We start from the raw sequence: 20,094 nt of genomic DNA on the forward strand, positions 1-20,094 counted from the left end.
TTCCCAAATTACCCTTTTTCCAAAATTCTGAAAAATAGGCTAAAAACGCTCTTGGCGCGATAGTGGCGCATCACGCCACTGCAGCGCCAAGTTGATTAGGCATAAAAACCTTGCAACCCAATTATGGCGCGTCGCGCCAAGGACCAAACTACTAAGGCTATTTTATGGCGCGATAGTGGTGCGTCATGCCTTTACAGCGCCAAGCCCAAGTTTTCTAGGTTTTGGAAAATAGGCTTGAAAACCCTGCACATCTCGCAGTGGCGCGCCGCGCCAGGGACCAAACTTTTGAGGCTTGTTCCTGGTACGATAGTGGCGCGTCGCGCCACTGCGGTGCCAAGCCCAGATTCCTTGCAGCTACAACCCAAGCCTGAAATTCCTGCAGTACCCGTCCGTCTTAGAATCGTCATATCTTTTGACTTCGAACTCCAAAAATCACATTCTTAGCGGCGTTGGAAAGAAGACTCGACGACCTTTAATTTAGTAGGTTGTGTTCCACCTAGATCATCATATTTCAAATGATATGGTCGTTAGAAGTCGACCTTAATACTAACCCATACAAAAACTTAATCGATTAGAGTTCTTTGGACTCGACTTGGTGTTAGAGATCCCTTATGACCCCAATACACATATAACACTCTTTAATTACTTAGGAACTCACCCTAACTCATGAACACGCTTCACAATAATTGGGTTTGACCCTGCACGAATACAAGAAAAGTCCAAATCTTAGGAAAGAATTTTGGGTGGGGGGATGTTACATGTAATTATAGCTTACTTTTATGGTCAACTTGATAATGAAATTTACATGAAAATCCCAGAAGGATTAAAATTGCATGAAACATGTACTAAGTCTCGGGAGATGCACTCAATCAAATTGCAAAGATTATTATATGGTCTAAAACAATCAAAGCGTATGTGGTATAATCGCCTTTGTAAGTATTTGATAAATGAAGGTTATATAAATGCTGTCATTTGTTCATGTGTTTTTATTAAGAAAACAGAATTAGAGTTTGTTATACTCGTCATTTAGGTTGATGACATAAATCTCATTGGAACTCCTGAAGAGGTCCAAAAAGCAATTGAATATCTAAAGAAAGAATTTGAGATGAAAGACCTTGGAAAGACAAAACTTTGTCTGGGTATGCAAATTGAACATTTAGCAGATGAGGTCTTTGTCCACCAATCTGCCACATGAACAAAGCACATCCATTAAGTACTCCAATGGTTGTTCAATCACTTGAAGTGGAAAAAGATCCATTTCGACCTTCTAAAGAGGATGAAGAACTTCTTGGTCCTAAACTACCATATCTTAGTGCTATTGGTGCACTTATGTATCTTAATAACGCAACCAGACCTGATATAACATTTTTTGTTAACTTACTGGCAAGGTATAGTTCATCCCCAATGCAAAGGCATTGAAATGGTATCAAACATATTTTGCGATACCTAAAGGGTACTATTGATATGAGTTTGTTTTATACTAACAAAGATTGTGCAGACCTTATTGGTTATGTAGATGCAGGTTATTTATCAGACCCACATAAAGCTCGATCTCAAGCAGGCTATCTATTCACACACGGAGGAACTGTTATATCATGATGATCTACAAAGCAGTCTATTGTTGCTACTTCTTCAAATTATGCTGAAATAATAGCAATTCATGAAGCAAGTAGAGAATGTGTGTGGTTGAGATCGATGATACAGTTCATCAAAGAAAGATGCGGCCTTGAAAATAATGTCAAATTACCTACAGTTATATTCGAAGACAATACCGCTTTCATATCTCAATTGAAGGTGGCTTCATAAAAGGAGACAGAACGAAATATATTTCACCAAAATTATTCTTCACACATAATCTCCAGAAGAATGGTGATATTGATGTATAACAAGTTTGTTCAAGTGATAATCTTGCAGATTTATTCACAAAGGTATTACCAACATTAACTTTTCAGAAGCTAAGACATAAGTTTGGAATGCATCGTCTCCAAAATATTAAATGAATTTTTCATCTGGGGGAGGGAATATGCGTTGTACTCTTTCTCCCTTAACCAAAGTTTTGTCCCACTGGGTTTTTCTGGTAAGGTTTTTTATGAGGCAGCACTCAAGGCGTATTACCAGATGTGTGTACTCTTTTTCCTTCACTAGGCTTTTCCCACTAGGTTTTTCCTAATAAGATTTTAACGAGCCACAACATCTATGAATATTGAAAATAACTATATATATATATAAATTTGTTCTTTCACTCAAATTTTTCTTTTATATGAATATTCAAGGGAGAATATTATGATATAAGTTGATGCCATTTTCTTACATGGGGCCCACTTAAATTGGACAAGTTGCCCACTAATTTTTTTTCTTCTTTTTGGCTATAAATTGCCAGTTTTTGGAAATGAAAAATATATACACAAATACGAAAAAATTCTCTTTGTTTCCCCTTTCTTTCTAACTTAATTTACTTAGCTAGTTTATTTTATAACAGAACACTGTTTCTTTAGATATGCTTTTTGTGTTTTAGTAATTAAGCTTACTAAATGTGCCAACTTTAATTTTTCGTGTAAAACAACAAAAACAAAGTTTCCATAAACAAAACAAAAAAAACTGCATGCAAACTCTGGTAGGAGAATTTGTAACATCTCGAAAAATTTTATGCCAAGATTTGAACTATTCTTTTTAGGCATATAGGATCGAACTCGGTGACTTTTAGTTGTATATATGAGTTAGGATCAATTCCTAAGTATTTTAAGAGTATTAGATGTGATTTAGGGTCATAAGGGATTTATAACACCAAGCCGATTCCAAAGAATTTTTATTGGATAAGTTTCCAAATGAGTTCGTATAAGGGTCAACTTCAAATGACCATATCTCCTAGAATATAATGCATTGGGTGGCCCATAACCTATAAAATTAAAGGTCTTTGAGTCTTTTTTCCAATGCCACTAAGATTGTATTTTTCTGAGTTCGGAGTAAAAAATTATGCTTGATTGACCAGAGAGGTCCGCGATAAGTCCGCGTCACGGACATGCAACGAACTTGGGATAATTTTTCCAGATTTCATTTTTTATCGACCAGAAAGGTGAGCGACACATCTGCGTCGCAGACCTGTCACGGACTTGTCCAGTTTTCAATATTTTGTAGGGACATTTTGGGAAAATTACCTAATATCTATATATACGAACTTAGACGCGTTTTGAATCATTTATTTTTAGTATTTCACCTCGAAAGAACCCTAATCTTCATCCTCCTCTCTCTCAAATCATCCCCTCCAAATTTTTTTATCAAACTCAAAGGATTCAAGGCTCTTCATTGAAGACCAAGAATCAAGTTTTCTTAAAGTTTTACTCTAAGGTATGTGAGTTTTCATCCATGAGTTCTTCCACCCATGGAGTCCAAATATTTTTCTCAACTTTGCATTTCAATTCAAAATGATGAAATCCTATGGGCTTTTACATGATGGTTCCAAATGCATAGATTATGGTATATTGTAAGTTTATTTACTCCTGTTGATATATATGTATATTGACTCTTAATTTCAAGTGATGAGTTTTTATGGATTTTCATACTACGATTTCAAATGCATAGATTCTTGAATATTTAAAGTTTATTTACCTATATTGACTTATGTTGATTCTTATTTACATGAAATGGATGGATTATCAATGTTCTTATATATGAAGGCTTGAAAGGTAGTTTTAAAGTATATATGGTGGGTTGTTTTTAAGATGTTTGATTGGATGCATTCATATCACTCTCATGCATACAAGTATCCTTTAAATGTATTTGAAAGTCTTTTTGAAATGAACCCACCTAGTTTTCTATGATAAAGTAAAGTTGAAATGAAGTTTAACTCCATTGAATGTTATTAAGTAAATGCTTATGAAGGGGAGTCTTTATGAAATGATTGATTGATGAAAGGGCTTTTTGGCCAAAGTAAGGTTTCAATGTGAAAGGACAATTCTCACATTGAATCAAATGAAATGTTTAAGATTATGATATGACATGTATGACATCCTTATAGGCCGTCAACGCTTTTGAATATTTTTCCAAAAAGGAAGGTCCGATTAGCATGGTACCTGAAATACCATCACTAATTATAGACCTAATTTTCTTATAAATCAAGGTTCATTAGTAAAACGGTAAATAGGGCATGTCAGCCATGATGATATTATAAACCAAAGGTTTTAATGAGCTATTCCATGAAATGATGATTTTATGTTAAAGTTATATAAATGCTTATGTTATTATGATACTTAAATGTTATTCTGCTGAGAGCTTACCTAGCACCGAGTTGGACTAGAGGCTAATAACCACGTCCCATAACTACATGCCACCGTAGGTATAAAGGAGATAGAGGCGAATACCCAATCTCTAAGAGGTGAGTACCCAAAATATCAAGGATTAGTGGTGAGTACCTGAGTCTAAGAACTAGGGGTGAGTATTCGATTTACACAATAGCTTAGTGGATCCACTTAGGCATGACGGAGTCTACCTTGGCAAGTAGTCTCCTCTTTTTTCTCCGGTGTAGGGGTAATATTGGGACTCCATGCTATAGCTCACATGGTTTATGTCGGTTAACGGTCGCTCTCACAAGGTACAAGGTCCCTCTTCCAATGTTTAAGATATATCATATGATGTCTACTATGTCTATCACAAAGCAAAATATATGCTCTCACAAAGCTATAGACTCCTTTCAAAAGGTTTATGGTATATTTATTTACGATTCATGGTATTTTGCAAGTATATGGGTTCTTATAATGACTCATGATTTCCTCTATAATGTTTAAGTTTCTTTTATGATTCATGATGGTTTCTATATTTTATTGACTAAGCTTCATAACTCCAAATGGTATTTCAAATGAATACAAGGTTCTAGCATGGTCCATTGTATCACCTTATTGTATAATGATATATTGCATAGCATGCTCATATACTTAGTACATTCAAAGTACTAACGCATACTTTTGCCTACATGATATCACCATGTAGGAACCGACGTCACTCCTCGACCTCCTCCACGTGGCTAGCTCGAGTTAGTTTGAAGATTGCTTGCGGTGAGTTCCCATGGTTCGGGAACAACATCCCTTTTATTCTAAGCTTATGTTATGTAGAACATTAAGACTTTTGTTAAGGAATTTCTTGACACTTATTTTGAGGGTGAGTTAGGGACATGTCTTAGTCCCCACTAAGTTTTTAATGTAGAAGGTATGGTTGGACATAGAAAAAATTGTTATGTTGTCTTCGACTCTTGTTAAATGTGAAGCCCCTTAGTCCCTACATCCCTTTTTTTTCCGCTTGATTTGTTTATCATTACCAATGAAATGCTTAATGAATGCTAAGAGGCTTGGGTGAGGTACCTCCGGGTGTCTCATTCGCCGTGTCACGTCTAGGCCCTAGACTTGGGTCATGACAGAATTAGTAAATATGGATCTATTTACAATATATGAATTTATTTATAAGTAGTGAAAACTTTTGCAAGAAATTTCAAGAAATTGTGAAAAAAATGATTTTTTATATATTATTGTTTATTTATCTTTTTTCGTTGTCTATCGTCTTACGATTAATTGGGGAATAATCAATGTCTAATACGAATACTTAAAAATGAAGTGATGTTTTTTTTTATCATTTCAAATAGTTTAGCATGTAACATAATTGAATAGACAAAAGGAAGAAAATAAATAAATTGAAGGAGTTAAAGGATAAGAATAAATGATGAATAAATATTTTCATGAATTATTTCAAGTAAAGTTCTTTTCCCTATCACCAAATTGGCTACTTGACAGAATTGAAATGTCAAGATATTAATGCTGTAATAATTAGTGGAAAATGGATGGATCTAAATGTACCATATCTAAATTCCCAATAAATTCTGTAGACTGCGGCTTTCAATTTTTGTTTTACTTTAAGACTTACGAGTTATTGAGAAGTACTCCGGCCATCTTAAATTATCTATTATATTTTTTACGCATTTAAAAAAATATTAATTAAGAGAAAATTTATTAAATATTTACTCTATTAATTAAGAGAAAATTTAACTATTTTATTTTTATTTATTATTTAATAAATAATTTCATTTTATTGAATATTTACTCTATTTACCTATTATCACTCCAGAATTAATGTATTTTTAGTCTTTCAAAAAATTTAATACTAAGGGTAAATGAAAAAAAGAATAATTAATTTTATTGTAAACTTTTAAAATAATAAATAATTTGAAATAACTATTTTTAAAAATCACGACGAATAATTTGAGACGTATGAAGCATATATTTATCTTAAATTTGTATTTGTGTTATATATATGAATTATGATAGTTATCAAATGTATGCAGATTTTAAATTTAACACTCAATTATTAACATTTGAAATCTTCATTATAAAGTTTAAAATTCATAAAATTTAAATTTTAGATTCAACCCCGCAGTACTCCATCTAGCCTCACAAAAGTTGGAAAGAAAGAAATTAAGCAAATTATGTTATATATACACTTATAGAAATATATATCTTGGATGAAATTTTATAAAAATTTTGCTCTTTGTACTTCCCTTTTTATTTTTTCTTGTATAAGCAATTTGAAACATTATATTCTTTATTTTTCATTCGATATTTCGTATTTACGTAAACTAACTAATTCAGTTACGTAACTTAAGAGTACCCTTAATCTTAAAGAAAGAAGCATTATCTAGGAACTATAAAACTAATTTTATTAGGCCATCCTATCCATAACTGCCAACTTAATTAACAACTGGGCCAATAGTCCATTAATGCCGCCATCTTCAAATCTTTGCCTTTTCCATGCTATAAATGAAGGAAAAATATTCTTCATCTTCTTCACATTTAATTATTATAACTCAAATAAGTAATAGTTATAAAGTTTTTAAGCAAGAAAAAAAATGGGATTAAAGGTATTTATGCTTTTAAGCCTTGCTTTGGCTATTTTAGTAATTTTAACATCAGAGGTTGCAGCTAGGGAGTTGGCTGAGAGCTCCACCAATACTGTGGAAATCAGTAAGCTTTACTTCTTCATATGCTATTAGTGAATATACATTGACATTGTATGTACGCACATATAATGTATAGGCTAATAGGCTTAATATGACCCATTGTTTAATAGCCATTAAATGATTATTGAATTGTAGCCGAGTTTAATAACTAACCAAAATTACTCTAAGTATCTTACTTATGTTCTTTAGCTATAGTTTACCTATTTACGCTTCATCGTTATAGTTTCGTTTGCTATGATTATTTTTGTTTGTATATTTTGCTTGCCAATATACAAATAGGGTGAGTATATACAAATTTTGTATTTATACATTTAGGCATTTTTCAGAACTCCGTTTGTATATTTCGCTTGTCAATATACAAACAGGGTAAGTACATACAAATTTTATATTTATACATTTAAATTTTTTTCAGAACTTATACAAATCAAATATATCAAAAAATCATATACAAACAGAATAATTATATACAAAATTCTGAATTTATACAGTTACGAATTTTTTATAACTTATAAAAATCAAATGTATCGATTAATCACATACAAATAGCTAGGATAAGCATATACAAATTCTAAATTTATATAATTAGGAATCAAATTTTATAAATTAAATAGCAAAATTAATTAAATTGTAGCCGCGTTTAATAATTAACTGAAACTATAACTTAAGTAACTAATAACCACTAAAAATTGGATTGGTTGACTATATAATTCATCTCAACCCAAGTAATCCATCCATTATCTGTCCAAATTTTGCTCAAGTAGATCACATTCATTCTAAACTAGCTGACTCTAATTTTTGAATTTCCCATTTAGACTTAGTCAAATATCAACCGTCAGAGTTACGAAGCCTAGTTTACTAGGTTCAATAACTCAGTATTTTCGACATGTAACTTAAATGTATACATGTGATATTTTTTAACAAATATTATATTTTGAAGGCAATAAATTTTAATTCTTGAATGTGCTTATGATTATTGGTGCAGCAAAGAAATCTGAGAAGGAAAATGAGATAAATGACGCTAAATATCCGGGAGGAGGATACCCTGGAGGAGGTTATGGAGGGTACCCTGGAGGCGGATATGGAGGGTACCCAGGGCGGTGGTATGGAGGGTACCCAGGGCGGTGGTATGGAGGCGGGTATCCTGGAGGCGGATACTGCCGCTATGGTTGCTGCCGGAGGAATTACTATGGTGATGGTTGCTATAGGTGTTGTTAAGTACCCAGAAGAAAGGTAAAACTATAAAGTCACTCAACTAATAATAAGTAATATGTATTGTGTGTTTAGTAGTATATTAATATATAGTTTTATTGAATAAATGATTTGCAAAGGTCGAGGGTCTATTTAGAATAATTTTTCTATTCTATAAAAATAGAAATAAAGTCGGCGTATTCCATCTTTTTTGGCCATCACTTGTGAGGGTATATGTTGTTGTTAGTTTTATTAAATAAATGTATCCTCCATTCACGTATGGTCAAATGTTATATATCTTTCATTTCTATGCACTGATCTTCTTATATATATTTGATGCGAAATCAATGTGTGATATTATATAATTAAGCAATTAAAAGTATATTCTAGATTCATCCACATGCGATGGAGGCCCAGAGCATTTACCATGTAGGCTAAAAATGATAAACAGATGTGGGAGATATTTATAAATTTATATCGATAGCTTTTTAAATTTATTAGCAAATCTCATTTAGACACTCGAATTTTAATTTGTCTAATTGAATATCTGAACACATGATAAAATATTTATATTAGACACTCTCAATTCAATTTTTTTTTGCACGTGTTCTCAAATATAAATTATGTAGATAAATTAATCACTTAAAATGTGTCACCTATTTTAATTATACGAACTATTCTCAATAAGTTGTAAAATCACATGTATGTTCCAATAATTGAGGATCAATGATCATGTACATAATTAAAGGAGTCGACATATTTTAAGTGATTAACTTTTCCATGTAATGAACATTCAAGATCTTGCACCAAATTTTTTTCCAAGATTTGAATCGAAAGTGTCTTGCAACAAGAACAATTTATCATCTATTCAAGTGCTCAATTGAAATAACCGCAGTTTGAATGTCTAAATAAAAATTTACTGACAAATTTAGTGACTGATAATATATTAAGCATTAAATTTTATAGAGGTGACTGAATAGTGAGTCCAGTCCATATTTTGCGGGCTTTTTAAATAAATGCTTCTTGACCCAACTCCGCAAATTAGATCAAAATGCGTTGGGTCAAGATGTAACATATAACGGGTCATAATATGACCCGCCACAAAATGATAGAATTCTCCATTAATCCTTTTCTATTTGAGCTTTCATCACTTATAGTGTACCGCTACCGAAAATTAAAATTAGAATTTAATACTTTATAATATACTAATGAATATAAGAAATTTCATTTTACATTCTAGACTATGATATGGGCTAGTAGGAGGACGTATTATGAGGTATATAACAAAGTAATTAATTTGGAATCAATTAAATAGCTAGCTTGAGCAAAATATCACAGATAATGATGACAATTTTAAAAGTGAAAATTTCACAAATAGCTACTACAAAAATTTAATTAGGTTTCTTAGCTAGAATTTTTTTAATTACACGTGGTAGCTAGAGTTTTAGTTGCTATGTAATTTTGATTTGTATATCTCGCATTTTTCTAATGTTTTATACAAAATGGTACTCACAGTTTTTTCATCAGTTAGCGCGGTAATTTCAGTTGAAAATTAATGATAAACAATCACTGAAATTACGAAAATAGTATTTCGTTAGACTTTCATTCCAAATATGACTTCCATTGTTCAAACAACACGATTCTTTTTGAGTTTATGAGAACGGCAACTGAAATTAAAACAACAAATCGATTGATTACTTCGTTAATACAATGAATTCATCTTCTCCTGTTTGTTTTTCAATAATACGTATCAGAGATTTTGGCATAATTGTATATGATTTGATTTGTATTCACCTTCTTCAGTTTTCATAATGAATCCATTGATAATTGTGTTAACTTTGCGTTTATCAGTTTTCAAAATGAATTCATTGATTATCGAATCATTGTATTTGAATAGATTGACGGTCCACCGGCCTGGGACCGGCCCGTTAACGAAAATATTTTTTTTGGGGGGAAAACGTTTTGGGCCAGATTTCAATAAGAGCCGTTGGACCAAATCTGAAAATATGCCAATTTTTTTTTTTTTAAAAAATAATTAATCAAAACAAAATTTCTACAAATACCTACAACATTTAATTATTTTTTCCCACCAACAATCATCTAATTCTCTCTCAATTTCTCAATTATCTCTTAAAGTGATATCAATATTTTATTATTTTTTGCAATTAACAACATCAAGTGGAAGTTTTCAACTTTTAAGTGTTCAACATTTCATCAATTTTATGATTTTTTGTTTGATTCCGGTAATTTGGTATAATCGTTCCTTCTCTTGCTTTTAGTTAGTAAATTAATTCTAGTATATTTAAATATTTAATTTTTGTGTGTATAATTTTTATTAGTTTAATTTGCATAATGGATAGATTAAAAAATATAGGTAAAAGTATTAAAAATTTGCGTCTCGACGGAAGTAGTGGTAGTAAGAAAAAAAAGTGCTTTCGATAGAGGTAGTACACGTAGAAATTATTCTCGTATACCTAAAGCACCACCTAGTGAATTTTGAGAAATAGGTGTAGGTGCACATGATATGAATGAAAATGAATATCAAAAAACTTACGGTATAGAAAACCAAATGATTTGAAGTAGAAATAGAATAAGATGATAATGATGATGTGAATGTTACACCAATGTAACAACCCCTAAAATATTGTATGTCGGTATTTCAATTCTCGATGAAAATAATATAGCCTCTGTATTTTGGGCATAACTCTTCATAGGTTGGTCCAAATTAGGTGATTCAAATTTCTGGGTAATCACAACATCCTTACCTACAACTTTCATGAAGAACATAACTTCAAATTCGGAGTATAAGTAGGTCAAATAAATTAATCTTTGCAAGATATAGTGCTGTGATGGAATTGAGTGTTGATAGAAGAAAATTCATATCTCACTGTAGGTTGCTCCAAATTGGTTGATTCTTGAACTATATGAAACTAGACTTCCATATCTACAATTCTTATGAAGACACCAAATCCTAATAAGGAATTTATCTTATTCAAACGCAGCTTCGAAAACGAATATTCTGTTAAAAAAAACTCATCTTACCTACCATGAAAACATCTAGATGCATTTGACATCATGCATGACATAAATTGTCCTCCATTTAACATCATCCATGACATCAATATATTTCATTAAATTTTCAGGTTTTTCTTTATAATTATTTTATTTATTGTTAGGTCCCTCTTTCCCACCTATAAATACCCACCTTATTTCCTCATTTTATTCATCAAGCTTTCTTAAGCATTTCTTCTCTCTATATACTTCTTCTCAAATATAGTTTTAGTTTTAGTAGTATAAAAATACTACTCCGGTTATTTTTATACTCCGGGTAGTACACAAAACGCTCCGGCGAGAAGAAAAGGCTAGGGATCCAAGAGTATTCCAATTCGGAGTAAACCTTCGGATTTAAGGTATGTAAGGCTTTCATAGCATCGGATTGAGTTCGTCCATGCGCCCAATATTTAAATTCATTATAATTGAGTTATAGTTGAGTTTTATCCAAATCTTGAATTCTAAATGAATTAATTCTTCTTCTATTGAATTAGATATATTTATGCATTAATATTATTATTATTGTTATCTCTCATATTATTGAAATTATTGTTCATGGCTACTTTCCCATGAATCCTAATTGATTTGATGTTCATGAATATTTTTACACATGTTTTGAGTAAAGATGTTGGCTTTTTATTATTTTTATTGATAAAAAGAGAGTTATATGAATTAATACTATATATGTATTTTATTGAGTTTTGAAAGAGCAAAAGAGTTAAATTTGAATGAATTTGAGAAAATGATATTTTGAGCAAGATGTTTTGATGAGATGAAAATGATGTTTTTGGAAGTATAATGATTAATGAACATGAAATGAGATGAGTTTGATGATTTAAATTAAAGTCCAATGAGACTAGATGATGGGTTTAATATGAGCACATATTTTGGGAGTAGTATTGAGCACCGAGTTGGGTAAGAGTTTAATTTACTCAAACCCCAGAACTACGTAGCCAGCGTAGGATGGAGGCTATGCCTCTTAAGTCCCAAAAAGAGGACTTTGATGAATGGATCCAAGATGGTGATGTCCTTTACCCTGGCAAGGTATTGGATGGATGTGGCAACGACATCGCTTCGTTGTATCATCGCTAGCTCATAAGTGATGGTTGTCGGTTAGAGAAACTCCCAACTGAGTAAGCATTGTTTATTACTATTATTTTTATATTTTAAACTTGCATTACATATTGATGTTGAGATAATGTTGAGTTTTGAGCTGAGTTTTTTCGAGAGGAGTTTATTGATATCTGTCCTTACATTCCTGCCATTTTACATACTCGTACATTCCATGTACTGACGTCATTCGACCTGCATCGTTTTATGATGCAGATACAGGTGTTAGAGATCCTCAACAGGCGCATCGTTGAAGATCATTTCTTTTCAGCTATTTGGTGAGTCCTTCTTGTATTCGAAGGAACTCCTTATCCTTTTATTATTGTTGAGTGTGATGTTTCTTTTGAGGTAGCCATGGACATGTCATTGGCACCATCTAAGAGTATTAGAGGCTTCATAGACAGAGTTTGATGATGTAATCGGAGTAGTTCTCCTTAGAAACTACTTCTTCTAAGAATTATCTATTTTTCCTTTGATTATGACAAGCCCACATTAGTATTATTAAGTCTTCCGCTGATGAACAAATGAGTAATGAGACCAAGTGGTTCTCTCGGAAGCCAGAGATGGTTTCTGAGTGCCGGCCACGCCTAGGGTACCCTCTCGGGGCGTGACAACCAACTAGTCCTGATGTAGGTAATGCTCAATCTAGAACTGTTAATCTTCCTCCACGATCTGTAAAATAAAGAAAAAAAACTAATTTACTATGCATTATTTTGAACGCATAGCCGGAACAACTAAAGTTCAATGTAAAGAGTGTCAAAATAATTTCGAGCATAAGACTGGGGTAATAGAGGTGAAAAAAGTCAATTGACTAGACATCTAGACAATGAGCATCCTGGTTGGAAAGAACGAATAGGGGTGCTACTGGGCTAGTTCAAGGTAGAATAAACCCGCAGATCGAAAAATTAATGGGGACGTATAATAAAATGAGAGATCGTGAAGAGACAGTGAAAATGATAGTTGTGGGTTGTCTACCTTTTTCATTTGCTTCTTCTGATGTTTTTATTCATTATATACAATCAATTTATAACCTCAGGTTTAACGGTATTCCTAGAAGTACTTGAAGATCAGGTATTTTTAGACTTTCATGGACAATATGCATACTATTTACGTTGGTTATTAACAAATCTTCCATGTAGAGTTTCACTTACTTCTGATCTTGGTCGTGCTATAAATAAAAATGATTATTTAATTATTACTTGTCATTGGATAGATATTGATTTTATTATGGCAAAACGTCTTTTAGCATTTCAATATGATGAAAACCGAAGGCATAATGCACAATTTATTTCTAATTCTATATCAATGGTTGCAAAATATTATGATATTGAACACAAAGTTTTATGTATTTCTTTTGATAATGCATCTAACAACACTGCTGCTATTAATTCTTTGAAAATTGAGCTTTTCCCCTTTAAATGATATTTTTCAAGTTAGAAGTGCTTGTCATATATAAGATGAACTTTATTTTTTTAGCCAACAATTAAAAAAATTAGGCATGTAGTTGGTTTTATTCAAGGAAATAATAGAAAAGCTAGACTTAAAGAATTTAAAAGAAAATGCGAGAAAAATAAGCTTAGCACTAGATTAATGCCCGAAGAAATTGAAACTAGATGGAATTTGACTTATGATTTTTTAAAAACTTGTAATATTTATAAAACCTCTATAACTACAACTTTTAATCAATATGCATATAAATTTTCCGAAGCCATGTTGGAAGAATTTGATTGGACTAAAATTAATGATGTTGTTATATTTTTTTAAAAAAATTATTTGGCTACTCTTGAATTTTTCGATGCTTATTATCCTACTGTTTCTAATATTTTAACTTATTTAGCCAAAAGTTTTGTATTGCTTATGAAATATAAAAAAAAATTGATTACAAAGACACTATCATTGAAATGATAGAAAATTTTTAATTTTTTTTTCCTATTCCTCCTATTATTTAATTGGTACTATGTTAAATCCATATATGAAATTTAATACTATGTCTGAATGTGTTCGCCTTATATAGACGTTTATAGAAATTGGAAAAGATGAAGATCCTAATATGTTTAAGGCGATGAGTGATACAAATGATTATATTCAAACATTATATAATCATTATATCGATTTACTTGATAATGCTACCCCTAGTCATACTGTTCTTCTATTTCGTCCTTCTGACGAACCATCATCTTCTAAAAGACAGGCACGTGATATGCCTGCCCATGATTTTTCTAATTTATCTATTTGAAATAGAATACAACCTACATTACAACTGAGCATAAATCGGGATGAACTTAATTATTATTTGAGACAGACTGCAGAGACCTATGATGAAAATAATGTCACTACACTGGAATGGTGTAAGAACAATTAAAAACAATATCCAGTATTATCAACCATGGCTAGGGATGTGCTAAATGTTCCAATATCAACTTTTGCGTCGGAGAGTGCATCTAGTAAAGAAAGCCAGCAGATCGGAAACAATCGACACTCGTTGGGGAGCAATGTCATGAATGTTTTAGTTTGCCTCAGAGATTAGATTAGATCAGAGTGTAGGAATAAAGGAAGAGCAGAAGATACAGAAGAAGACGAAAAACTTGAAGAAATAATGTCAATTGGAGATCATTCGGCACAAGCTAATCAAAATTACGGATTTGTTGATTTTGAAAATTATGAGTCAATTCCTGTTAATGTTAATACAGATGAATTGGAGAAAATTATTCGAAATATGTAGAAGTTACAACTTATTATATACAACTAATTGTAAGTTTGTAACTTGTATGTTTTGAATTTTATCAATATATTATTAAAGTCAATTTTTTTCCCTACAAATTTTGTGTGATTCAATTAAATAATTATTTTTACTTTACATAATCATCTAAGGAGATTAAATTTGTAGTCATTATAAGATTTCAATACTTGAAAAAATATTATTATAATAAATAGTATATGATGAGTATATTTGTTATACATTGTAAGTACATATAATATATAATGTAAGTAATAGATAGTATATTGTGAGTATATTAGATATATATTGTAAGTATATATACTATAATGTAAGTATATTATTATAATATATAGTATATTGTGAGTATATTAGATATATATTATAAGTATATCACAAATCTCACGTTTTAATTAGGCTAATTACTTATACATATCTTTTAATGACTATAGCATAAAAAAGTCTTTACGATGATGGTATATATAACTTTGACTCTTCAATATCACACCAAATTCCAGAAATATAACAGTAGCAAGGCTCAAGGAATTGATTTTTCATAAGCAATCCACTTGTAGATCAGCTTATTCATTTCCTTTGGCGTTATTTGATGAATTTCTTGGTGCAAACATCTAATTTTTACCGAATTCTAAAATAGGTATGGTATATTGAACAAGAAAGTAAAAAATAAATAAATGTATATGCACGGTTAGTATACATAACTCAAACTCAACAATAATATACTGTTGCGTAAAGCGGAACATAGACAACAAATACAAAGAAAAAAATATAACATCATTAGGATTTCACTTAAAACTATTTGGATCATTGGATGTCAATAAAAATATGTAAACTAAAAGGGACGTTTATAAATTAAGTTCTTTGATAATCCTATTATTATTATTTGAAGAAACATGACATGATCATGAGCATCCATCCATAGTAAGTGAATGGAGATTTATGATACATCTATTTATTCATACTTCCAGCAAAAAACTATATTACCTATTAATTAAACACAAATTAGTTGCGAGGCAATCCTCCATACCAACCACCTCTAGGATATCCTCCGCCATAACCACCACCAGGATAAAATCCACCACCTCTTGGATAATCTCCATAATATTCACGACGACCACCACCACCAAATCCTCCCCATGGAAATCCGCCTACTCCTATTCCTGGAAATCCTCCGATTCCTGGTCTTAGAAATCCTCCAGTTTCTGGAAGTCCACCAATTCCCGGTCTTGGAAGTCCTCCAATTTCTGGTCTAGGAAATCCTAGTCCTCCTAAATATCCTTGAAATCCTATTCCTAGTAATTTGGCATCATTTGCATGTCCTGCACAAGTAATCATGCATATTCATGTTAATAGGAGTGGCAAATGGATTGTTTATATGTTGAATTTGTACTGATTAAAATAGGTTGAATCAATACATAGATTAAAATTTAGAAGTTTATTTGGATTGAGAGAGGTTGAGTTAAGATGGGCTAAGCACAGATTGATACCCTAACTCTTGCTAAATTTTAATTTCTTTGTTTGTTTTCTTATAATTTTTGTAATTACCGAACAAAATTAATTTAAGAAAATGCTTCTTTATTATAGCTTAATACTTTTAGAGTGCAAGAATCAAAATACTTAATTTAGGATATGAATCTGAATATAGACTCTTCAATTTTATTAAAAATAAATTTATATATTTGAAAATAACACGATCCATAAGTGTCACAAGTCAACTTAATTAGCTAACAATTCAATATATTTTTAAAATGTACTTTAAAAAAATTATGATCATAGAAAAAATAATTTGACTCTTCAAACAGTAACATCTTTACGTAAAATGAACGAGGAGTATACCGTTGTCCAAAGAAGTGGTGGATCTTTGCGCCAACTCCCTAGCTGCAACCTCTGAGGTTATCACAAGAAAAATAGCCAAAACAATAAGCATAAATGCCTTTGATCCCATTTTTTTTCTTGTTTGAAACTATATTATAATTAAGATATAATCACTACTTGATTTTGAGATAATTGTAAGAAGGATGAGGAAACTAATGAACATCTTGCCTCTATTTATAGCATTATCATGAACTTCTTGGGGGATACGTTAGAAGATTGCATTAATTAAGTACTGATGCATAGCTTGTGACAGCTTGCTGACAGCAAAAGCTATGTCCGTACGAGTGAAAGAAAGGTAATGAAGTTTACCAATAATGCGCCGATATAAGGAACCATCAACTAGATGATCATCAGGCGAGGGTTCAAGAACAATAGTAGATGTCATAGGTGTGGAAACACCTTTGCAGTTGTCCATAGATACCTCATGTAGGAGATCCATAGTGTACTTCTCTTGAGAGAGCACGAGACCAGCAGAAGAACGAATCACCTCAATACCAAGAAAGTAATGAAGAGGCCCTAAGTCCTTCAGTGAAAAACGTTTAGAAAGAGCCTCAATGATATAATAAACACCTCACTGTTGATTACCAGTCACTAAGATATCATCCACATAAACTAAAATATACACAGTGAACCCAGCTTTATGCATAATGAAGAGTGAGGAATCAGAATGTGACTTAACAAAACCCAAAGTAAGGAGATAATTTTTGAGTTCGATGTACCAAGCACGCGGGGCCTGTTTGAGACCATAAATTGCCTTCTGAAGACGACATACATGGGTAGGATTCACAGAGTTTTCAAATCCGGGTGGCTGATGCATGTATACTTCTTCAGTCAGACGACCCTGCAAGAAGGCATTGTTAACATCTAGCTGATGGACATGCCAGCCAAGTTGAGTGGCGATAGTTAGGACAAGACGGACAGTAGCAGACTTGACTACTGGACTGAAAGTGGAATGGTAATCAAGTCCGGGGCGCTGTGTAAATCCCTTGGCAACCAAACGAGCCTTGTACCTATCAACAAAACTGTCAGGTTTATGTTTAACTCGGGATTCGGTCCCAAGTATGGTTGCCAACAAGAGCATCAAATTCGGCTTGCATTGCTGCATTCCATTGGGGAATTAGCTTGGCTTGTTTATGAGTTATGGGGATTTTTGGAGACAGTGTAGTGGTTGTGAGAAACTGACGAGGTTTAAGGCTATGAGTTTGGGATCGAGTAGTCATTGGGTGTACTTTGGTGGCTAGCTGGTTTGGCTGGGGTTGGGTTGGTGGGTCAGCTTGAATAGGATTTGCTGCTGGTTGAGGCGGGCAGGAAGCTACATGTGGCTGATTTTATGCCGAAGCAGATGGATTATGAGTAGGACTTGAAGTTTGGCTAGAAATAGGTGGTCTTTCTCGTCTATGATACGTGATAAGTGGGCTTGAGGGCAATGGTTGAGGTGCTGAAGAAGTTTTAGCTCTCTGGTTCTGTGGAACTTGTGTAGAGGCTGAAGAAGTGGATGTTGAAACATGAGAAGGAATGTTACCTGATTGTGGAGAGACGCCATCTGGAGCGGAGGAGATAGCTTGCAGGCGTTGAGGGACCGGTGGCAACGTAGTCACTGGTGGGGGAGTTGATAAGAGGAATGTGAAATAGAATTAGTGTCTTCTTTGCATTGTTGTTCAATAGAAATATTATCCCAAGAAACATTAACTTTTTTATTAAACATGGAAAAAATATTTTGAAAAGGAAAATTGTCTTCCAAAAAGATTACATCCTTGGATAAATATAGTTTGGAGTTAACTGGATCAAAACACTGATGGCTATAATATTTGTGAGTGTTATTTGGCTGCCACAAGTTACGCATTAGAAGATGTAATCTATTACTTCATTCCTTCTGTTTGTTGTTGCTAAGAAATGGGAGACTATTATGTTTTACTAAAGTAATGATTCCGTGTGTATTATCTGTATTATGGAAGAATATTCGTTCTTTCAATCTGTGATTTACTCTTTCCAGTGCTTGAGCAGGGGGACGATTTGCATGTTTGTTGTCCAAACCTTGTCTAATTATGCACCCATTTAACCTTTTTGGTATTTTCTGTTTCTTTTGCTATATGTTACTGTAATAATTGATCACCTATATATATTAAGGGTAAATATCAAGCAGCATAAGAAAGCTCTTCATCAAGATCTTCTATAAGCCAATGGTTCGTTTTCTCCTTTTCCATTCAATTTAATCCGAGAATTGGCTCATAACTTGTTAGTTTAAATTGGGCTTAAACCTCAGAGGATATTAATTTCTGCTTTCTCGTTCTGCAACATGAATCTTGGAACAATATGCATTTTGGAATACCAGTTAATTCTCAGACTAAATTTTGCCCACTTATTGATAGTGTATCAGCTTCTTCTAGCACTAGGCATCTTTATGTCTTTTGTGGTTTTGGCGCTTGATTCTTGTTAAATTTCACTTATAGGTATACTCAAACACTCCTGCTGACTTTGATTTCAAACTTGAGAGGTTAGTTATCACAGCTAAACATCCGGGCTTGTTATATGGTAATTTTTTTCCCTACTTGTTATAGTTGAAAATTCTCATATTGTGTTTGCAGCCTTGCCCAATATCTGACTTCACAGAACACCTTGCTTCTTCGGTGGACATAGTTTTCCCTGTTATACACGGTCGTTTTGGTGAAGATGGTGGCATTCAGGTTTTCTTGTGCCAAAACACTTAAGAAATTTCACTCAAACTAATTGTCTTCTGAGAACGACTTCCTTTTCTTCTGTTTCACGTGTGTCGAGATGCATTTTTCAGGATCTATTGTATTATTGCCAACAGAGGTATATAGATGCGGCAATGAGATATGACAACAATGATAACACCAATAATATATTCTGTGTAATTTCATTAGTGGAGTTTGAAAAGGATAGAATGTACGTAGATTTTACTTTTTTATTCCGTGAAGATAAAAAAATTGTTTCTGAAAAATCCTCGGTTCAAGCTTAAGTTGATAAATTTATACAAGTTGACCTCTTACACGATATATTGACTCAAGATGAGATGAAAAGAGATCTTGCTTTTATTAAATGAGAAACTAATTAGTCTTTAACTCTAAAAGCTAAACACATGCTAGAGAAACCAAATTCCTAATTAAGATGACTCCTC

General features: G+C 32.5%; 3 protein-coding genes across 3 annotated transcripts in view; 2 read left to right on the forward strand and 1 right to left on the reverse strand.

Moving 5' to 3' along the window:
• Window positions 1–5,253, forward strand: part of LOC129881939 (70 kDa peptidyl-prolyl isomerase-like) — a 58,544-nt gene extending 53,291 nt beyond the window's left edge. Inside the window, exon 2 of the mRNA XM_055956050.1 lies at window positions 4,984–5,253. Coding sequence (XP_055812025.1) covers window positions 4,984–5,021 — 38 coding nt within the window. The 3' untranslated portion in view covers window positions 5,022–5,253. The remainder of the gene's footprint in view (window positions 1–4,983) is intronic.
• Window positions 5,254–6,848: 1,595 nt separating this feature from the next.
• LOC129881940 (glycine-rich protein-like) lies at window positions 6,849–8,465 on the forward strand. Its single transcript, XM_055956051.1, has 2 exons — window positions 6,849–7,001; window positions 7,980–8,465. The coding sequence occupies exons 1-2, from the start codon at window positions 6,887–6,889 to the stop codon at window positions 8,210–8,212; spliced, it is 348 nt and encodes a 115-aa protein (XP_055812026.1). The 5' UTR covers window positions 6,849–6,886; the 3' UTR covers window positions 8,213–8,465.
• Window positions 8,466–15,932: 7,467 nt separating this feature from the next.
• On the reverse strand, window positions 15,933–17,134 carry LOC129881941 (dormancy-associated protein 2-like). The gene is made up of 2 exons (XM_055956052.1): window positions 16,917–17,134; window positions 15,933–16,399 (listed from the first exon to the last, which is right to left on the reverse strand). The coding sequence occupies exons 1-2, from the start codon at window positions 17,023–17,025 to the stop codon at window positions 16,083–16,085; spliced, it is 426 nt and encodes a 141-aa protein (XP_055812027.1). The 5' UTR covers window positions 17,026–17,134; the 3' UTR covers window positions 15,933–16,082.
• Between the last annotated feature and the right edge of the window lie 2,960 nt (window positions 17,135–20,094).

The sequence above is a fragment of the Solanum dulcamara genome, chromosome 3 (genome assembly GCF_947179165.1).
Source record: "Solanum dulcamara chromosome 3, daSolDulc1.2, whole genome shotgun sequence".
Lineage (NCBI taxonomy): Eukaryota > Viridiplantae > Streptophyta > Magnoliopsida > Solanales > Solanaceae > Solanum > Solanum dulcamara.

Excerpts from the sequence above, each read along its gene's own strand:
- LOC129881940 (XM_055956051.1), top strand. The coding sequence starts at position 6,887 with ATGGGATTAAAGGTATTTATGCTTTTAAGCCTTGCTTTGGCTATTTTA. Across the intron at positions 7,002-7,979 it reads CACCAATACTGTGGAAATCA|CAAAGAAATCTGAGAAGGAA; the intron begins GTAAGCTTTACT and ends TTATTGGTGCAG.
- LOC129881941 (XM_055956052.1), bottom strand. The coding sequence starts at position 17,025 with ATGGGATCAAAGGCATTTATGCTTATTGTTTTGGCTATTTTTCTTGTG. Across the intron at positions 16,400-16,916 it reads CACCACTTCTTTGGACAACG|GACATGCAAATGATGCCAAA; the intron begins GTATACTCCTCG and ends TTACTTGTGCAG.